Source organism: Neodiprion virginianus, chromosome 2 (genome assembly GCF_021901495.1).
Source record: "Neodiprion virginianus isolate iyNeoVirg1 chromosome 2, iyNeoVirg1.1, whole genome shotgun sequence".
Taxonomy (NCBI): domain Eukaryota; kingdom Metazoa; phylum Arthropoda; class Insecta; order Hymenoptera; family Diprionidae; genus Neodiprion; species Neodiprion virginianus.
Genome location: NC_060878.1, coordinates 24,338,295 through 24,357,907, shown reverse-complemented (window position 1 = coordinate 24,357,907; position 19,613 = coordinate 24,338,295). Strand labels below are relative to the sequence as shown.

The 19,613-nt window shown below is 33.8% G+C and overlaps 1 protein-coding gene across 3 annotated transcripts in view; it reads left to right on the top strand.

Moving 5' to 3' along the window:
- Nucleotides 1-19,613, top strand: part of LOC124297053 (F-actin-uncapping protein LRRC16A) — an 83,025-nt gene that overhangs the window by 48,661 nt on the left and 14,751 nt on the right. For all 3 annotated transcript variants that reach the window (XM_046747645.1, XM_046747643.1, XM_046747644.1), the window contains exons 17-23: nucleotides 8,260-8,347; nucleotides 9,684-9,887; nucleotides 11,618-11,638; nucleotides 13,231-13,372; nucleotides 14,465-14,714; nucleotides 17,269-18,158; nucleotides 18,782-19,021. In XM_046747645.1, the coding sequence (XP_046603601.1) occupies nucleotides 8,260-8,347; nucleotides 9,684-9,887; nucleotides 11,618-11,638; nucleotides 13,231-13,372; nucleotides 14,465-14,714; nucleotides 17,269-18,158; nucleotides 18,782-19,021 (1,835 nt within the window). The remainder of the gene's footprint in view (nucleotides 1-8,259; nucleotides 8,348-9,683; nucleotides 9,888-11,617; nucleotides 11,639-13,230; nucleotides 13,373-14,464; nucleotides 14,715-17,268; nucleotides 18,159-18,781; nucleotides 19,022-19,613) is intronic.

The window sequence follows — 19,613 nt, the reverse complement described above, 5'->3', positions numbered from 1 at the left end:
GTGTACAAAATTTTTCAATACCTGCTGGAATATGCACACATATTATAGGTAATTCATAATCGATCGTTTATGGAATCTCATCTAACCATAAAACACTCGGCGTTTTACACGTCAAATACTACGAGGAGTGGACAATTGTTAAATTATCCAACTCTTCATACGTGGGATCGTGTGGACTTCAAAAAAAAAATTTTTAATTCGGTACGAATCAAATTGTTTCTTTCAGTCCTCTTCAATTCAATTAAATAACTTTATATGCTACAATATTGTCTTGGTTATTTAATTGCAGTTAAGGATTATCGTGTAAACTCAAAATCGTTCGACTATAATTTATGTTTGCTTTACTTCGGGAGAATATTACTGTTTGATTTTTGATTCAAAACAAAATTGTATCTTTGATAACCTTATATTTGAGAAATGTGGTCAATATAATCAGGATTAAACTGTTTAGGACGAATGAGCCGTACCGTCTGAATAAAAAGTTTGAGAAAGTGAAAAAACCTTCCAAAAATCTTCAGCAATGCTATTCGAGCCAATGATGGTAGGCACGAATGGAACAACATTCCCACAACGTGATAGAAATGAATATTAGCAAATTTGAATAATACAAGCTGAGATATCAACAATTTCAAAAAATGTTCTATAATTAGAACATTCAAGACAGTCAAACTCTGGTCTATTTTTATCCCATTTCCAAGTTTTTAAGCTTCTTTTGCTCACCAACCAGATCACCTCGAGTTATCCAGAGAAAACATCTGAATTGTAGTTATAACGTGCAAATGTAAAAATTATTGATCAACATTTATCTTGCCGCACCTACACATATCTATGTTTTTGCAACACCTGTTTGGAAAATTCTATTATCAAAGTTTGTGGAGCGTACGTGAACTGCAACATTTCAAAATACTCGATTTTCCACACTACAGTTTTCTTTGGGACATACGCATAACTCAATTTTACAAACTGTGTCAGTCAGCGTAAATTACCTTCCCCCGATTTTACGCATTGTCAGTGACACATTCGGTGCTTCTCAAATGTAACTTTCCTTCATCGGTGTTGCAAAAAATACCACGTGTCACACACATGCGGATGGGCGATATCTAACTGGTATGATTACACTGATCGCTCTTGCTTTCATGCTGTGTTCACACGGGTATCTGCTTATGCCGCCAACTTCACACTTGTATTTCTGTGAACGCAGCAATTGCGTTTGACTCACGTTGCAAACTTCACTCTCGTCGGAAATCGCTCACCTTCCGCACTTCTAATGAGATCCATTTGTAAAATCTCGTCTAAACGTTCTCTGGAAATCTCAATAATAAATAAGCTTAAATAAATTTGAACCGTATGAAAAACATCTCAGTTTAATTTAAACATTTTCAACTTTATAATTACAAAACCTCACCTTAAATTGTTGATATTGTAGCTTGTGTTATTAGAACTTGTACAGATTCATTACCACTGTATGTTACAGATGTTTTTTCATTCGTGTTTGCAGTCATTAGTGCAAACAGAGTGAAGCCTGAAAAAGCCCACGCTCGCGTTTTACGTATCCCCGAATTCGTAGCGCCTTCTGACATGAAATATGTTTTTGTACCGATTTCAAAAGGAGGAGTTTATCCATTCGTGGCGTATGTTTTTATTTTATGACTGTTCGCGCACAACTCCTTAACGAATGCACTGATTTAGATCAATCATTTTTTTTTTTTTTATCTGAAAGCAATATTTCGTACCCCTTTAGTGGTCCCATCAAATTTTCGAAAAGATACTGGTTCATTAATAGCCAGTTACGAAAAATCGAAATTTTCATCCTATCATAGACGGGTAGAAAAAAAAAAGTTCCAGCAGGCCCGTTAAAATTTTTGGGTAGATTAAACCATTTTTTAACGGATCACTAGCAATAAATGAAAAAATGTACAAAGTGCAAATTAAATGTTGGTATAACAATTTAAGTGTTAAAATTACAATAATTCGTGCCATATTTACTAACAGAAATGTAACAAATAACGCAAATATAAAGTGGATCTGATGGAACGTTATATTTAGTTGAATTTTCTAACAGTGTATCTTGTCGCTTTTTATCGCTGTTTCCGATGATCTATCGATTTGCATGATTTGTACTAACAGGTAATCATCAATGATGCCACCATCCATTGTAGAGAAGTAAAAAACAAAGTAAAGAAAAACAGAGAAAATAAAACGGCAAAAAATCAAGTATTGTTAAATAAAAGAAAATCGAGAAAGATATGAGCTGCTTCAAAAAAATGATTCAATATACCTTTGCTCTAAGATGAACGAAACCATTTTTTCCTCATGATTTGATAAATCAAATTCAACTTTTTAGAGTTGGCGACAAATTTCAATTATAATAAATAATTCTAATTGTAATCCGATCTTAAGAGCTATGACCAATCGAAGTCGAAATCACGAAATCTCGAAACATTGTTGATGTTTTATTAGCGCGCTGATTGAACGGGCGGGTGGATTGCTATTTTGTTCTGGAATTGACTGTCAATGTGTGAAAGTTTGTACAAGTGAACGAAGAAATTAATATCATTGACGATTTATGTACAAGGAAACTAAGAAATTAATATCGATCATCAAGGCGTTGAGCGCTGCGCGCTCCGAGGGCAACCTCAACAGGTAGACGATAGTCAATGTTACGAAATCTTAGAAGATTACTGCTCAGGATGTCTCGTGTTAGAGAAGTGCGAAAAAATTTACGTTACAAAAAAGTAATTCGTGCATTCGTTTTGACACAAGATTTTCACAACTTATTAGTAGAGGAAAGCAATGCACGGCTAATGAGGAATCAAAAAATTATTTATTTACGAATGATAAAGATTTTCTTTTAGTAGCTAAACATATGAAAAAAGAACCCCGGTTACGACCGCTATGGCGCGCGATGATGTAACACTAGTTGTACTAAATAATTATAATTGTTGAAAACCCCTATGATTTATAAATAAACTCCAGGCAATCTAATGTACAGGATAATGACTTTACAATAATGTCTTATAAACCCCTGTTCCGCAAATTGGAAGATTTCATGCAAAAGACTTGTGCAGCTTAAAAAGTTTACCACTCATGTTTATACGTTAGACGTTGCAATTTTAATCGTGAGAGCGCTGTCTCCTATTGGAAAATGTCTTCATCACGTCGGAACCTTTTTGTCGGCGCGATTTTATCACCATGTAAACTAAGTTTTTAATTCGAATAGAGTCAAATCATAATTCTTAGGGTTTCAAATTACTTATGTTACATAAATTAATTAAACATAATATACCTTTTTTGCTACCGAAACACGAAAAACTACGGTCAATGATCAGCTGTCAGCCTAGTTGCATTAGTTTGATTATTTTCCACCAGATGATGCGTTGAAAAGTGATAATCCCAATACTCCTAACACGTACCTGCAAGATGTTCGCCTATTATCGGACATTAGCGCAATTGAACAAATCCGCATCCATTTATCCCGAATCACAGATATGCCTTGGCACCGAATCCAAAAAGTTGAATTGATTCATCAAATTTTAAGGAAAATATTACATTACGTACCGAGGGAATAATCGACTTTTATTCCCAAGTCTTTGTAGAATTTTATTTCCGACTGAACTCTGGTGACATTATTGACTTGAAAAGTGGGACTCGATATTTTTGGCAATATTTCGTACAGAATTCAGAACAGAGATTAGCAATGATAAAATAAATTGTGAGAAATGCAAACGGATAACAGCATTTGTTGTATACGAAATCATCAGAATTATTTCTTTTATGTATGAACGTCATAATTTTATCAGTCTAAAACTATAATATTATGGAAAGTGTATAACAATACAGAAAGGAATACTTTAAAATTGAAAAAGAAAAAACAAACCCAGAAACATGCAGATAATAATTTATGGGAAAAAAATATTAGATGGAATCATATGCTATTTTGGTTCTGTTTTTCCAGTTAAAAAGGTGAACATTTCGGTTGAGTCAGAAATAAAAAAATTGTTTGATTATGTTTAGTGCAAAGATATACCTCCTATATTGAATCATTTTTTTAAAGTCGATCATATTTTTTTTTTATTTCTTGAAACTAATTTTAACATCAGGAAAGCAGCGAGTGATACGAAACACTTACGGAGATCAGTAATCGAAGCTGAATGAATTACAAACATCCACTGCCTCCGTGATACTAAATACGCCAGAGTTTGATCGGTTACCGGCATGCGTTTATCCACCGTGCACCACGAAAATTAGTTCCAAAAACCTATTTCGTGTCCAAAAGCGCTAAAAAAAAATAGGGAACACGAGAAACGCAAGCGTGGGCTGTGTCAGGCTTTTCTCTGGAGTTTGGTGCAAATAACAGTGCTGGAAATTTTTTGAGTTGTTTTTTCTCTTGATGTAACTCTTATGTAACTCCTGATTTAAATGATGTTTCAAAGACGATCAGTCTTTTATTCTTCTTCTTCCTTCGTGGCTAGAGCAAGCGCTGATACAGTCTCGATTTTTAATGTGTGATAACAGCTGAAATCAGTAAAATCTTAGATACGACAACAACAGTTCGTATACATGAATATTTAGTAACCAAGTGACAAGCATTGGTTCGAATAATGAAAATATTTCAGATATTTTGGAAAAAATTGTGATTAATAAAAAAAAGTTCATATTTTCACGAAATTTTCGCGCATGCAACGCCAATAGCTGAACACGTTCCACACAATTTGTATTAAATCTCAAAACTGGTCCAATCGAGTAAAACTGATCAGAATCAACGCAGATCTAATGAGAAATAATCAGAGGCACTAAACTTTTTTAGAGTTTTCGAATAAGTTCGAATTTTATAGCGTTGGATAGAAAATTGTCCAACATTGATGGAGAAAAATAAAGAATAACTTGGTACAGTTCAAAGAAGCGCAAATACAAAATAATTCCACCACAGATTTTTCCTCACATATAATCATTAACCGAAGATTGTTAAAGACAGCAAGTATTTTTTTGAAGCAAGCGAAAGGGTGCGGCGGTAACAATAGTGCCTTACATTGTGTGATTCGCTTATGGGACTTCAATGTTAATTGGGTATTGATGGCAGAAAGAAATTTCCGTACCAAAGTTGCCCACCTTGTGCCTTTCCTTGCTGCAAAAAGCCCCATTTAGCTGACTGTCTTTAGCAAGCTTTGCTCAATGATCCATGTCTTCACCCTTTCAGTTACAGAAGCAACTATAGTGTCACCCTTTTTTTTTCCTTTTTTTTTAAATATTTTTTTTTTTTTCAAAAAATACTTAAACTTTGGAATGATAAAGATTTTTTGTGAATTCATTCGGTTTTCAAAATTCCATGCTTAGCGCATATAGATAGTTGCATATTGGGAGTTGTACCTATTCTCGGCCTAAAATCTTACTATCTCAAAATAAACGAATACATTACATCTTTCTTTGAATCACCCGTATATATCAAATGTCTTTTTATGAAGCACGAAAATTAGAAATGCACAACCAGTCTTCTTATATCTCAGTGTTTACACTGAATATGAAAATACCCAGTGTGACAGGTTCATAGTTTAGATTCTTTTTTTTTGTAGTGATATCCCGATTGGGTAATATAAAATACATGAAACTCATAAAAATATGTTACAAATGTCAACTTGATTTACATTCAGTATCATGTTCACAGCGTTAACATTATTTGCAGTTTCAACAGCATTTTGACAGTGTTCACAATTTTTACAATACTTATAGTTTTAAAAGTATACAACATTTACAATATCTACACTTCAATAATCAATTTCTGTGGCTGAGACTCTTTTTATCATTCTACGTTAATATGTACTGCACTGAGAAAAAAAAGTTGTTGGTTTTAATAATAATTGATCCAAATAATCCGGGCGTTTGCATAGTCCTGAGAGCTCATTTATTCAAAACGACAATTGATGTAGTTTTCAATTATAAAAATCTGTATTTAGGACCAATAAAAAATAATTTAAATGAATTTACTAGAGATTGAGTGGCATAACTCATTGCGTTGCTCTTCTGGTATGATAGTTTCATCCAAACGCTGCATGCTTCATGTCAAACGAATTGTCCCTTCACTCAAATAATGTTTACAAGGACCAATGGAATAATTCTTCGGATCAAAGAAGATATGGCATTGTGCAGAGAAAACTGAAATCACAACGACTAAACCCCGTATTTGAATAAAAAATGTATTTAAATAATTCAATGATTCTTTAGTATCTGAGTATTATACCAGTTCTGCGAACATGTAACGTACTGCTCAAGAATATACAAATGTAGTTTAAATATCGCTGGGTTACATATTTTTTTTTGTTTTTTTGAATTTTTTGCCATACAATATGCTATCATAATTGACTGTCACCAAACAAGTGTAGTAGCTTCAATTCAAATTATGCACACAAAAAAAAAAAAGTTGCTTGTACATTTGACCGGACCCACCTACGGACATGTAATTCGACCCCTTTTTTTTTGCGCACGATCGTGTAATTTTAATTTTTGTCCGCCATATTGAATCTGCCATTTTGTATTTTTTTCAAAACTGACCTCAGATTCGTAATCAGCGACCACGAAAACCCTAGGAACAAAGTTTTTGCGTCAAATAACGTTTTTTCAATCATTTCATCCGCCATCTTGAATCCGCCATTTTTAATTTTCCATAATTTTCGAAATTCAAACACTGAATCAAGGTTATATCCAAAGTTGAACCCAAGATATAACAATTAGCTCGAGAAATCAAGCAAGAAACCATTATTTGATTTTTACGTAAAATTTCACGCTTTTCGAGTCGCTATGTTGCAGACAATTGATAAAAAAAAAAAAATTCTTAACCAATAGGTTTTTAAAGTACAGATAAAAATTCCACGATTTTTGCAGAAAAGAGTCTGATTTGAGTATTATAAAGGTTCTATACATATAAATAGTTTTTCAAAATAACTACACCGAAATTTCGCTGTTTTTATTTTTTTAATTGTAAATTTTCCATAGAAAATCTAATTTTCATGGCTTCTAACCTCGATATTCTGAAAGGGCACCCTTGAAAATAGTCGGATACCAATTTTTATTAAAATCCCATTGTCCTAGCGTTGTTGGCAATCGGTCAAACATGACTATATGAAAAGTGTCATTTCGGGCGTTAATGGGTTAAAATTCGCATTCAGCGGGTCGAAATACATGCCAGTAGGTAGGTGGCATCCGATGTACAAATAACTTTCTTTTTTTTTTTGTGTGCTGATGTTATGTCGGACAAACATCACATTGAGCCAAATATACTATCTGGCAATAACGTTAATATTTCAGCAAGCGTCGGATTATTATTTCCAATATCTCGGTGCTTTCGAACCGATGTGTTCAGCGATTAAAGTACTATTCTTTCGCGAATTAAATGAGGTTTGTTGATTCAAATGAAGTTTTTGCTACGAAATTTCCATTTTAATCCTACGAAACAAATATGTACTTGTTTGAAACATATGAAACTCATAAGCATATAGCATTCAAATCAATGCATCGATACTTTTCTTTCGACTAAAAAGTGGTTTTTCTGAGTGAGAAATTGTTCGAACCAAAGAAACTGGAAGTCAAAAAAATTAGTTGTTTGGTTTAATAACTTTTTTTTCTCAGTGTACTTACAAACGATTTCTTATCGATTACACGTCTTACTTATTGAAAAAAGCATTAGAAATAATTTTGTCGCCTAACTACATGCTGTTTTTTATTTCACTAGTATTCACCACCACTTATTGCAGGAATAAGTTTCTTGGTATCATTTTTGTATGGAGCAAAGAAGTTTTTATATAGTTTAGTCCAGCATTGCGTGTGAAATTACGCTGGCTGTATTGCGTAGTCTTTAATAAAAGTCAAAGTAAGCAAGTTTTGCAATAGAAATGATAATCTTCTAATTGATTATACCGAAATGAATTTATTGAGAAATTATTTTTGAACAAAGTCAAAGTAACATCGCTGAAATTTAAGTGATGCTTGAGCATGGAAATCGCAATGTTCGATAGCGTTTTTACTGTTCTCGGAATAGATTTATACTTTCTTTTTTCCTAGTTGAATAGCTGTTGTGTCATATACATCGAAACCTATTGTTGTGAATTAGTTTTTGCAATTATTTAGCTGAGTAAAATTTCTGACTATTGTTGAAATTGGTAATCTTGCCAAGATTGAAACACTTTGTATAAAATGCAGGGCAGTTCGATATAATAAAATTATATTAAAACTTACAAAAATCTTATAATAAAATTTTTATTGTAACAGTGAACTAAACTTGGCTGTGGCAGCTCACGTATCAGACAGAATCACCGATGAAGTGATTGAATCATTGTCTCGAAGTTACAAGACACTGGTAAGTAAATTGAATCTAAATAACAGTTTATAAGTTATTGTCAAGTGATCTATCAGTGTATCAAAAATTTATGTAGATGTTAATACATGACGCGAATTTCACAGCAAAAATGAAAGGCCTAATGGGTACAATTACAGATTTCCACAATCACTATCAAGCATAATTCAACTTGTAGAAATTTAAATATTCCATCAACAAGTATCGATAAAAATTAAATAGACAAAAGCTGCCACTTATTATGGCATATCTGAGCAAGACTTTAAATTGGTTTTTCTTCATCAATTGAGTACGATATCCGTTTAAGCATCTGGTGTAGAATGATTGATTTTCCGTAACTGATTTTTTTTTGTTATTCAAATAAATCCAAAACTAGTGTACCTATCCAGTCCAAAATCAAATCAACCTTAAGTTAAGACGAATTGATTGAGACCAAAGTCATCAAAATCTGTTGATTCGTTCACGAGAGATTAACTTTGAAAAAGATTTATTTTGTTATTTGAACAACTCAAATTTCATTCGAAATTTAATCCGTTCTGAAATAATTTCAAGATCATAAAGTTTCGTTCATTCATTATCGAGATATTATAAAACAAAAACATTAATCACATACGCACATTTCTCAAAATCGTCAAAGTTCAAAATCATAAAATTCCGTTCATTCATTATCGAGATATCGTGAAACAAATAAATTAATCACATACACACCCATCTGAAAATCGACAAAGATCATTGTACAGACTTTAAATCGTGGAGATTACTTAAACTCCACTTTTTATTTTCGGTGTCATTGCAATAACTTCCCATCTCTTATGATTTTCTGAAAGCAGAGAAGTGGAAAATTAAAAAGTTTTATTGAAATAGTATGATTCTTTAATGAAATATGCTTACGTTCATCACCCCAGTTCGCAGGAAAATATTATAGACTTCCCAATTTGTAATGTAATCAGAGTGCTCGTCCATAAAATACATAGACTATCTTCATCCTCATACAACCTGATTCGAATCTGAATCCAGACCAATGAAGTCTTTCCAATACTCTGTAACTCTTTAGTCAGGTTCCTAAATGATCCTGTAATATCGAATTTTAGAAGAAAAACTTCCAATCTTTTTTCAACGAAGTTATATTCAATTTTTCATAACGAATTAATAGTTTACTTAATTATATTAAATATAACATCTCTGATCAATTATAAAACTACCTGAAGTTGTGTATAGATAGATCTCCTAAATTGTAATACATTCTGAACAATCATCAAAAATTTATTCGAATTTCTATTTTCAATCATTTTATTGCATATGATGCTAGTTTAATTCGATACGAATTTTTGTCTTATAGATTGGCGATGCCGGCTGCCGAACCAGAAGCAGCACACCAGATGTGCTAAGATCAAGCGGATCCGTAAGCACTGGAGTCAGTAGCATGGGAGGAGTTTTGATAAAACCTGCTGGTAGAACTAGCTTAGACTCTGAAGAAGACGGTGCTGCTAGTCTCTCGTTCACCGATACCATTAGTCAACAGTCGAGTGACCAATCGCCAATGGTATGATATTTTAGAATGGCAAGAAATTGGAATATGAATAACGAATGCAGTGTAGACGAAAATAATATGCTTTTGATAAAAAATTTGATTTATCAATGTTTAAAATGTTTAGAAATGAGTTTCGGAAACTCTAAGGCAATTCCACAAATTTACTTGAAACGTGAATTTTTGACATTTTTTCTGAAAAATCTATGTCAAATGTTTATGATTTCTAGGAATTTTGTAGAAACATCTTAAGCGGGTTTCTAAAGTAAGAGTAATAGAAAATGATCATTTTATTGTTTCATCGTGACTATACTAATGGACAGAATAGAACGAAACAAAATGCATTCGAAAGCTACGAATTTACACTTTGAAAACAAATAAAAAAAAAAAAAATTTCGATTGACGAAAACAGTACTCACGCGTGTAAACAAACGAAATACCCAAAATACAAATACCAAGACATTTTAGAATCGTTTGTATATGAGCCGGATTTTTGATTTGACCTTTTGTTGTTGAGAAATTTATAAAAACAATTCCGAAAATCTAAAAAAAAAAAAAAAACACAAAATCTGATGAAAAAAACGCAGCTAAACCAAATTTCCACAGGTGTTTAGAGGATATGCTGAATATTCTAAAAACTCTTGGTTTTTGCAATTCGGATATTTGGTTGGTCTATAAACGCGGATACCGTTTTTCCAACTGTTTTCTGCAGAGTTAGACTTGTTAGACGGAACATTAATTTGTTTTTTGTTTTTGAAGCGAAAAGTTATAGCTCTCGAATGCATTTTGTTTTATTCTGTTTCGTCCATTAGTCTGGCCACAATGAAACAATAAAATGATTATTTTCTACTGCTCTTCCCTTATAAATCCTCTTAATTTCTGTGCAGGAAACACTTTCGACAGACTTACAGAAAAACCTTGATATTTCTTGAGAATATTTGAAAAATTTTCATATTTATGATTTTATTAACATATTCTTATACAAATATTTCGATATTTTTTCGGTTGTATTCCAGTAAAATTTATTCCAACCGTTTCCTAAAAATCTTCTAATTTCACTCAGAAATCAATCCTAGTTTTCATAACACAGTTCTGTCAGAAAATACACAGAAACGTCAGACCTCACATCTTTTCAAATTGATAATACAAAATGAAGTTTTGAACAAAAATATGATTCTCCTCGAGAAATTTGTTCAATTTTCACCTGAACTCGACTCTGTCACTAACAGTCTAAAAGACGATAATTCGAAGTTTTCCAGTAGAATACAAGTTTGGAACGAATTTGAGCTGTTCCCAGCAATTCATTACACTTTCACCTCGGACTCTACTTACGATTAGTTAGATATATTTAAAAACTTAAACTCTCGAAGTTTTTTTAGATTTTCAATCGAAAATGAAGTTCCGAAAAAATTGACTTTTTTCTAGAAATTCTCAAGAATTTTTTTATATATCTGCGACATTGTCAGTATAATTAAAACTTTTCCAAATGAATAATGCAAAGGTTTCCTCTAAACTGTGCGAAAATATGGAATATTTCTGAGGAAATAAAAATATATATACATATATGAAAAATTTTGGAGAATTTTCTTCACCAAGTAGCGAATAAAAACAATCAATTGATTTCGACTGAATATCTATCAATGATACATTGTTTCTGAGAAAAAAATAGTCTACTTTATTATTTGAACATTTCTTCATGTATTCATAATAATATATTGAACGTTTGCTTTTCTATCACTTGCCAGAAGTTGGAATACCTGAATCTGGTAAGTATATAGCATGTAGATGTTTTATTTTGAAAAACAAAGCTGAATCAATTTCAAAAGCAAAATCTATTAAAAGAAAATTTGACAATCGGAATTCCATGTCACGTTCGTGTGCTTAGAAACGAAATTATGCGAAGTATTGAAAAAATACCTTAGAAGTTATGTCTATGTATATGTATATCCGATACGTCTGATAAGGAACACCAGTTTGGTGTCCCCTTACAAGTTCGTTGCAACTCATGTACGTCATATAACATTGAAAAATAAAAGGCAGGTTTTTTTTTATTGGTGAAAAAACGGTAAAAAGGGTCAAATCGACCCCCAAAAATGAGGACCCAACGGGTTGGTTTCTTGATGCGCTTGATGTATTTGAATGAAACCAATCACATAAAGCGCTTCTATCCGAAACTGAGAATCCATCCCATTGGGTGCTCATATTTGGGAGTCGTTTTCGCCTCTTTAAACCTTTTTTCCTAACTGGACATCAAACTAATGTTCCTTGTGAGTTCAGAATGCGTTTCTGTAATCTACTAATACAGAGAACTTCTCAACGCTTGGCCTTATTTCATCCGGTTTGGTTATATGCCACTTAATGAAACACTCGTTTAACAATATGTTAGCTGCTAAACGGGACTTGCAGCTGGCCAATTCAGCTAGAGATATCGGAGAGGGGGGGGGGGGGGGGGGGCTGCGTATAAATCTAAGATGCCATTTCAAAAAAATATACTCACGATATAACTACCGTGGTAGCAAATTATTTTACCACTTCCATTTAAGGGATTACGTGGGTTTCGAAGGTTAAAAAACCATATTTTCTCCAATTATTTTTCAATATAATAGAAGAATTATTTTATGCAAACTTTAAGCATATGAAGAAACAGTATGTTAATGATATTTCATCAAATTGTCATCCTAAAATTTTGAAAATTCAGCCGTTGAGAACTGGTTTTTGGAGATCCAGTATCCTCGCGGTGGACCCGATCTCTCAGAAACTGTTGCACCAATCTTATTGAAAATTCGCACACTTCTTCTAGATAGGATTGAATAGTGATTGAAAGAAGGATTTTGAAAAAATTTAGATTTTTGAAGTTTTGGCAGAGTTGTATGCAAAAAAGCACAGTTTTCAGTACAATCTACATCATGCATTGCCTTGGAAAATAAGTTTTGATCGAAGGACAAAAAATCCTTTGTTCGATCACTAGTCAATCCTACCTAAAAGAAGTATGCCAAATTTCAATAAGCTGCATTAGTTTCTGAAAAACCGTGTTCGCGAGGATATCGAGTCTCCAAAAACCAGTTCTCAATGAATTTTCAAAACTCTAGGATGATAATTCATTGAAATATCGTTCAAATACTATTCGTTCATATTCTTAAAGTTTGAATAAAATAATTCTTTTGATGTATTAAAAAAAGATTAGAGATAATATGCTTTTTTCAAACCTTTGAAACCCAAGTAACTCGAACCTGCGCAAAACTGCGTCGTTCCCTCGGTGTACGAGGTCTATAATTATTATGTTTTTGTAGTAGTAGTTGCAACATGGATTGCAAATATGTAATAACAGCATTTTGACGTGTACTGTCTTCTCCCATAGGCAACTCCACACTTATCCAATAAACGAAAAAGCTTGCACGGGCGCAAACTCAGGCCAAAGTCGGTCGTGGATTCTATAGAAGGCTTGTCGGCTGACGATATACCAGATTTGTTACCATCACTGCCAAAAAGTCAGGCTGAAGGTAAGTCAATTATTTAAAAATGCACAAGCCTGCATAGTAATAACTTACCACAAAAACATTATCACACAAAGATAATTATGATATTGGTCCACGGATTTTTTTATCCATAATAAAACAGTTCAAAGTTGTTCTCCTCAATGTTGCCACCAAATTTTCAACTTACCGCTAACATCCAGAGCAAATTGAAAGACATCGTATTTTCAATTTAACAAATCACAATTTCCTTTTAGTTGAAGACTGCTTTCCCAACTAATTATTTATGAAGATACGCGATCGTTAAAAAAAAGGTGAAAGCTAAATACAAACCGGCCATCAGAAATACATGACACAAAATGACAGATCCTATATGGTGAACTAAAATGCAATATATTCTTCAAGCTTCAATAAGTTCTGCAAAAAAATTTGGACCGAGTTTTTAGTCTGAAAAAAAAACTGGAATAAGAGAAAAATAAACCCTTTAAAAAGTCTCCAGCAGCGGTATTTGTTTCAATGATTGTAAACACGAGTGAAACAATATTTGTGTTACACAATAAAAATGATTCTGAACAAATCCGAATAAGACACGCTGAAAATTATGTACAATAATAATAATAATATTAATCGTCACCAACATCCGTTACACTATCGAGGGTTTGCCCCTATGAGTCGTTGGGGTTGTGCGTTGTCAAGGGAGGGAATGGATTAGTAACCATTATTATGCATCTGCAGTCGTCTTAAGATGATTAGGTATCAAGAATTTGAGAAAAGGTTTTATAATTAGAACTTGTTAAAACAGTCAGCCATAATGCTGCTCACTATTGCCCTTAGAGAAATGTATTTGCGTCTGTTTAAAAGCATTGATCAAGTTAATTTGTTCATTTTTAGGTCGCCTCTCGAATAACAGAGCAGTGCTGTTGTATACTCAGCGTATACAATTCAGTTGTTCCAATAAATTATTTCTTCAAATTTGAACAAAAGTGACAAGAGTTGAAATATTATTAATCGCTCAAGTGCAGAGCGTTATTAATTCTGGAATCTTACCTTGAATCAGTAAACTAATGTCATAATGAAACCTCAATAATCGAAAAGCATTAACCTTCGCATTTATTTTAGCGATATCGGAAAACGAACACTCTTTAACAGAGTCATTGGACTCCGTTTCTGAGCTACCAAATACAGTGGGACAACAGTTGCAACATTTAGTCAAGTCCAGACCCAGAAGGACTAAAACTAGGGCTCCGACAAGACCAATGTTACGGCCTGATCAACTCGCTGACGGCTTGGCTATTGGCGAAGGGCTCGATACATTCTTCAGGCCAACAACACCCACAACACCTCTAGTATCTCCAACAAGTGATGACAGGTAAACAGAAGTATGCCTGCAATGAAGTTAGAGAATATACCGTATTAGTCTAAACATCAATTGACCTCCAATTCTATTACTTTATTTTAGTGATTTCTTTAATCAACCGAATATTCACCAAATTTTATACAAAAAATTAGCTATTATGACAAGGTGTATTCATTTGTTACCAAGCATATTTATTATTCATTTGAGCGTATTTATATATAATATTGAACTTTTGAACAATTTATTTATAATTCAGACTGAAAGCAGTCTAAAAATTAAAGTTCGAGATTTCAAGCTTTGCGGTTTTGTTGGTCAAAATTTATAACAGCTGGTTGATAACCAAGTTTTTTAGTCGCTAAAGCAAATATCTTAAAAAATTTTGAATCGGCTTTACAAATAAGTCTGCGACCTTCGGATTTCTTCAAATTTCGAGTGCCAGGAAATTGTTGTTAATTGCTTCCCAACTTTTATTATTTACTCTCACACGGTTTCAAAAAAATCGGAACAAAAATTAAAATATATTTCCGGGAGCTGCTAGGTCTTTTGTGGATTTTGCAAAATTGCAGAATTTCTCAAAAATTCATGCACTAAATAATTTCTCCTTAATTAACTCTAATTGCTTTATAAATTTTGTTAATTTCTTCCGCACCGTTTTCAAGTAAATCTAAAAAAACGTGTGAGGCACTGGATCCCCAGTAAAATGGCGCCAAATTCAAACAAGATTTCGGAACGAACTGACGGTTATTCTAACATATTCTAAAAAATAATATTTGCTTTTAATTGCTTTTGAATTGCTCACAATTAATCTCTCATAAACCGTGCGGGAGGACTTAGCAAAACTTACAGAATTATTAGGAGCAATTACTTTGTACGCAAATTCTTTGGAAATTCTGCGGTTTAGCAAAATCTACGGAACGCCTAGCAGCTTCCGAAAATGCATTTTTCTTTTGTCCGATTTTCTCAAAAACAGTGAGAGCCAATAATCAAAATTGGGGAGTAATCAAGAGCAATTATTTGGTGCAAGAATTTCCAAAGAATTCTAAGGTTGCAGGCTAACTTCACTTGAGTGTCTAGTACGGATTTTGAGAGTGGAATCAGTTACCTAAAACCTCGACTGATATTCAGACCAATACGGTAAGTGGGTGATGTACCTACGCATGTGTTAGTTTTATTTATCAGAGGTCAAGAAATTTGATATGAAGTTTGTGTAAATTTATTAATGTATCTATCCACGACAGCAGTCTTTGATCCAATGTTAACAAAAATTCCGACGTGCCAGACAAACTGTCGGTCAAACTCTTTTTTTAGCATATTTAACATGATTCCTATATAATATAGAACGATAATATATAGGTAGAAGTACCAGGTACTTGCTGAGAAAAGTACCTAGGTACAAGTATGGGTACTAAACAATGTACCTAGGTACTTTACAACACTGGGCATTTCCGGGTCAAAGATGAACGGGCTCTACCGGCTAGATGAAAAGTTTGCAAAACTTAAAAAATAAGTAATGATGCTGAGAAAATTCAAATAACACAAGCTGGTATATACAAAATTTGAGGACAGGGTTTACAATCAGAATGTTCACAATAATTAAATTCTGTTGTTATCTATCCGATATTGGTGGTTGATATTAAGGCTGTACAATTCAACCGGTTTTATTGATTAGGATGATTAACCTGGTTAAATAGACCCTAGCTGGTTAGCTAGTCAGGACGGGTCCCTGGTGGAAATGGTCCCACCGTGTTATTAGAGTGTTTTTTTTTTTTTTAGTGGATTCTGAACTCAGTGATATTAGAGTGATATTCCAGTAAATCACTTAAATTCCACTGAATTATTTGGTGTAGTTGTAAAATTTTTCCACTGCAGTTTTATATAAATTACAGTCGGAAAACCCAGTCTGGTATCACTAAAATATCACTGATTTTATCCACTGGCTATCTCCAAATTATAGGTCCCATACTTACGAAAGTGACTAAAAAGGCGGTTTGGCAGTCTGAGGTATATTGAAGGGGGACTTTTCCGAGTACTAGGCTAACGGTATTTTGTTCAAAAGGCCTTAGCTCTAGAAAACATTTTCGGGAGATTCCCTTTTGCACTACATATACCTTTGACATTCATGATCTAGCGAGCAAGCAAGCGTGGTGTAGTGGGTAAGGTCGGTGACTATCACGCTGGTGGCCCGAGTTCAAGACTCACCATTTTTATTTTATTTTATTATAAGTGTAATTGAAGTGAAATCTCAATGTAACATCAATACAATTTCAGTGGGACGGAATCCGCCAGAGGTTGACCGTCCACAATGATTAAAAGTTAATCGGTTAACTTGTGTTCGAATTTGCTCAGAATCATTTTCGGTACACAATAGGGATGTTTGGCTCGTGTCCACCATCTCTGGTGTAAAAAACAGGTAGATATGTTTCAGACGGTGGAGTCCGGTCATCCTTAACTATCCTGAAGGTCAGCGACTTTCTTCATGTGTGGTTCATCACATTCCAGAACTGACATTTTCTGTCTGAAACATGATGAATTAGGCTAATAATGTATAACTTTATGCTGATTCCAGTTCGTTACACACATTTCCAACCGATGGAAGTCCCAACCTTTCTTTAACAAGCCACAAAGGCGTAGCATCTGATATCAAAGTTGATGGTGATAAGAAGCAAGGCCGGAGTTCTCCAATGCTCAAGACTTTGCTTGAACCAACGCCAAGATCAAGATCTACCGACAATTTGGAGAAATTTTCTCCACTGATTGGTCGGAGATCTCAAGGGGATTCGCCGCTGACTTCGTCTCCTCTTGCTCGGCGAAACACAACAGAGAGTGCACAAAGTCACGAAACAGATGGGATAAAAAAAGATATTAGTAGCGAGAGCATCAAAGACGGCTTGGTCGACATTTCAAAAAGGAGTACTTTGCCAATAGCCAATTCGGGCTGTACAAAAGATGAAACGAACAGCATAATACACTCGGGAACAACTGGTAGCTTTAAAGAAGGATTTATCGACAATGTTAAAAGAAGCATCAACAATGTTCTGCATGTTTCAAAAGATCCCATGTCTGAAAATGGGAAACGAAATTTACCTTTGAGTAACGTTGGCACATCAGCCCAAAAAGATGCAATAAAGAATGTTACAACTTCGAACGTTATCGAAGTCGACGGAAAGAAAAATATCAACAAGCGAATAACAGTTGATGTTAAACCAGTCAGTCCGTGTATATCTTCGGTAAAGTTGCGTTCAACTGGGTTTGACTTGCGGAGTCCGACAAACGGCAGTGGGCCAAAAAGTTTAGATGCTGAAATATCAAAGTCTCCTATTCTCAGGCCAATTAATAGAGGTGAAGGTTCATCTACTGGCGATCTCGCAAAATGTGGATATCAGATCAAAATGAAACCAGCTCCACCGACAGCCCCAAAACCGAGACCATGGAGCATGGCAACTGACAGAAAATCAGGTAAAACATGGTTTTACATAGGATATGTCGCAGCTATCAAGTAAAAAATCGTTAATTAATTGATTTGTCTCATAAATTTCACGCTTGTAACGATGGTATATTGTGAAATCAAGTTCCTCATAATTTGTTTACGTACTTCTGATATTCTGATGCATTTCAATTAAACTAATGTTCCATTTCGTTACTGCCATGTTGCTGTTGCTTATCGTTATTTACTAGTACTATATTACTGTCAATTAACGTTTACTTATGCTGCTAGTCAATTCGCTTTTGGAAAGATTTCATTATTATACTTTACTCGTACTCGATTTTTTTTCATATTTCCTCTGTTATCAGAGAAACAAGAGAAGATGGGAAGGGAATTGTACGTATTTTCTTGCTTCGAGTACATTTTTTCTTTTCTTTTCTATCTTAATTTCAAAATTCATCGTAGTCATAAAGATCTGGGTAAATCTCGACATTGCTGATCCATGATCTCATCGATTAATAGAGTTGAATTATTTTGCACATGTGCAGTTGGTCACTTACCTTGCTAAATTTCACCGTTTCCTGTTGGTATACTACAAATGAAGCATGTTACATAAATGTTGCATGATGTAACATATCTTGAAACTATGTTTCAGGGGAATTCAACTTACTAAGCGACGGATCTAGTCCTAATACGTCAGCTGGAAACACACCGGATTCGGGAGATGCATTAGATGAATCAATTGACAGCAGTCTCAGTGGGCCAGCATCTCTTCCACCAACTCTGTCTGGTAGCAGCACAGCTAGTTCGTTGAGCAACACGAGTACAGAAAAAAGATCTGTAAGAGAGCTTGCGGCTAGTCTGAATAAAGTACAGACAGACAAAAAAGAAGAAGGTAAGTACATGATAATTATGCCAGTTGTATGAATTAATACTATGCATCACATTCACTGAAATTTTATAGTGAAATCGAATCACTGCTAGTCAAGCTCTTACTTTCAGAAAATTGTTGTATGAGTGATTCTCACTAAAACTGAATAGATTCCATATTTTAGACCTCTGAAATTCACTTGACTATTATTTCCAAATTATTATAGTAAAGAGTCGGTTTTTAAAAATTAATTATAAATAACGTGTGTAAATAACGTGTGTAAACAACGTGTAACAAAAGTACTAAAACTAAAATCACACAGTACGTTTGTAATTGGTGGTTGAGTCAAAAAGAGTTAATTAATAATTACTTTTATAATTCACATATGTATATAAAAAAAACACCCACCTTTGAATCACCAGGCTGATGTTCCAGAGACAAGGCAAGATACAACTAAAACGTTAAAGACCAAATCTTTAGGGTCAAAAAAGAAAAAGAATTTGGTCATGTCACTTTTGTTGCAAGTGAAGGTGTTAACAGCTGAGTGTTGACTTGGTTTTCTTTAGACGGAATGATATATTTTTTCTCCTAGAATCCGAAAGTGTATCAAATTGTG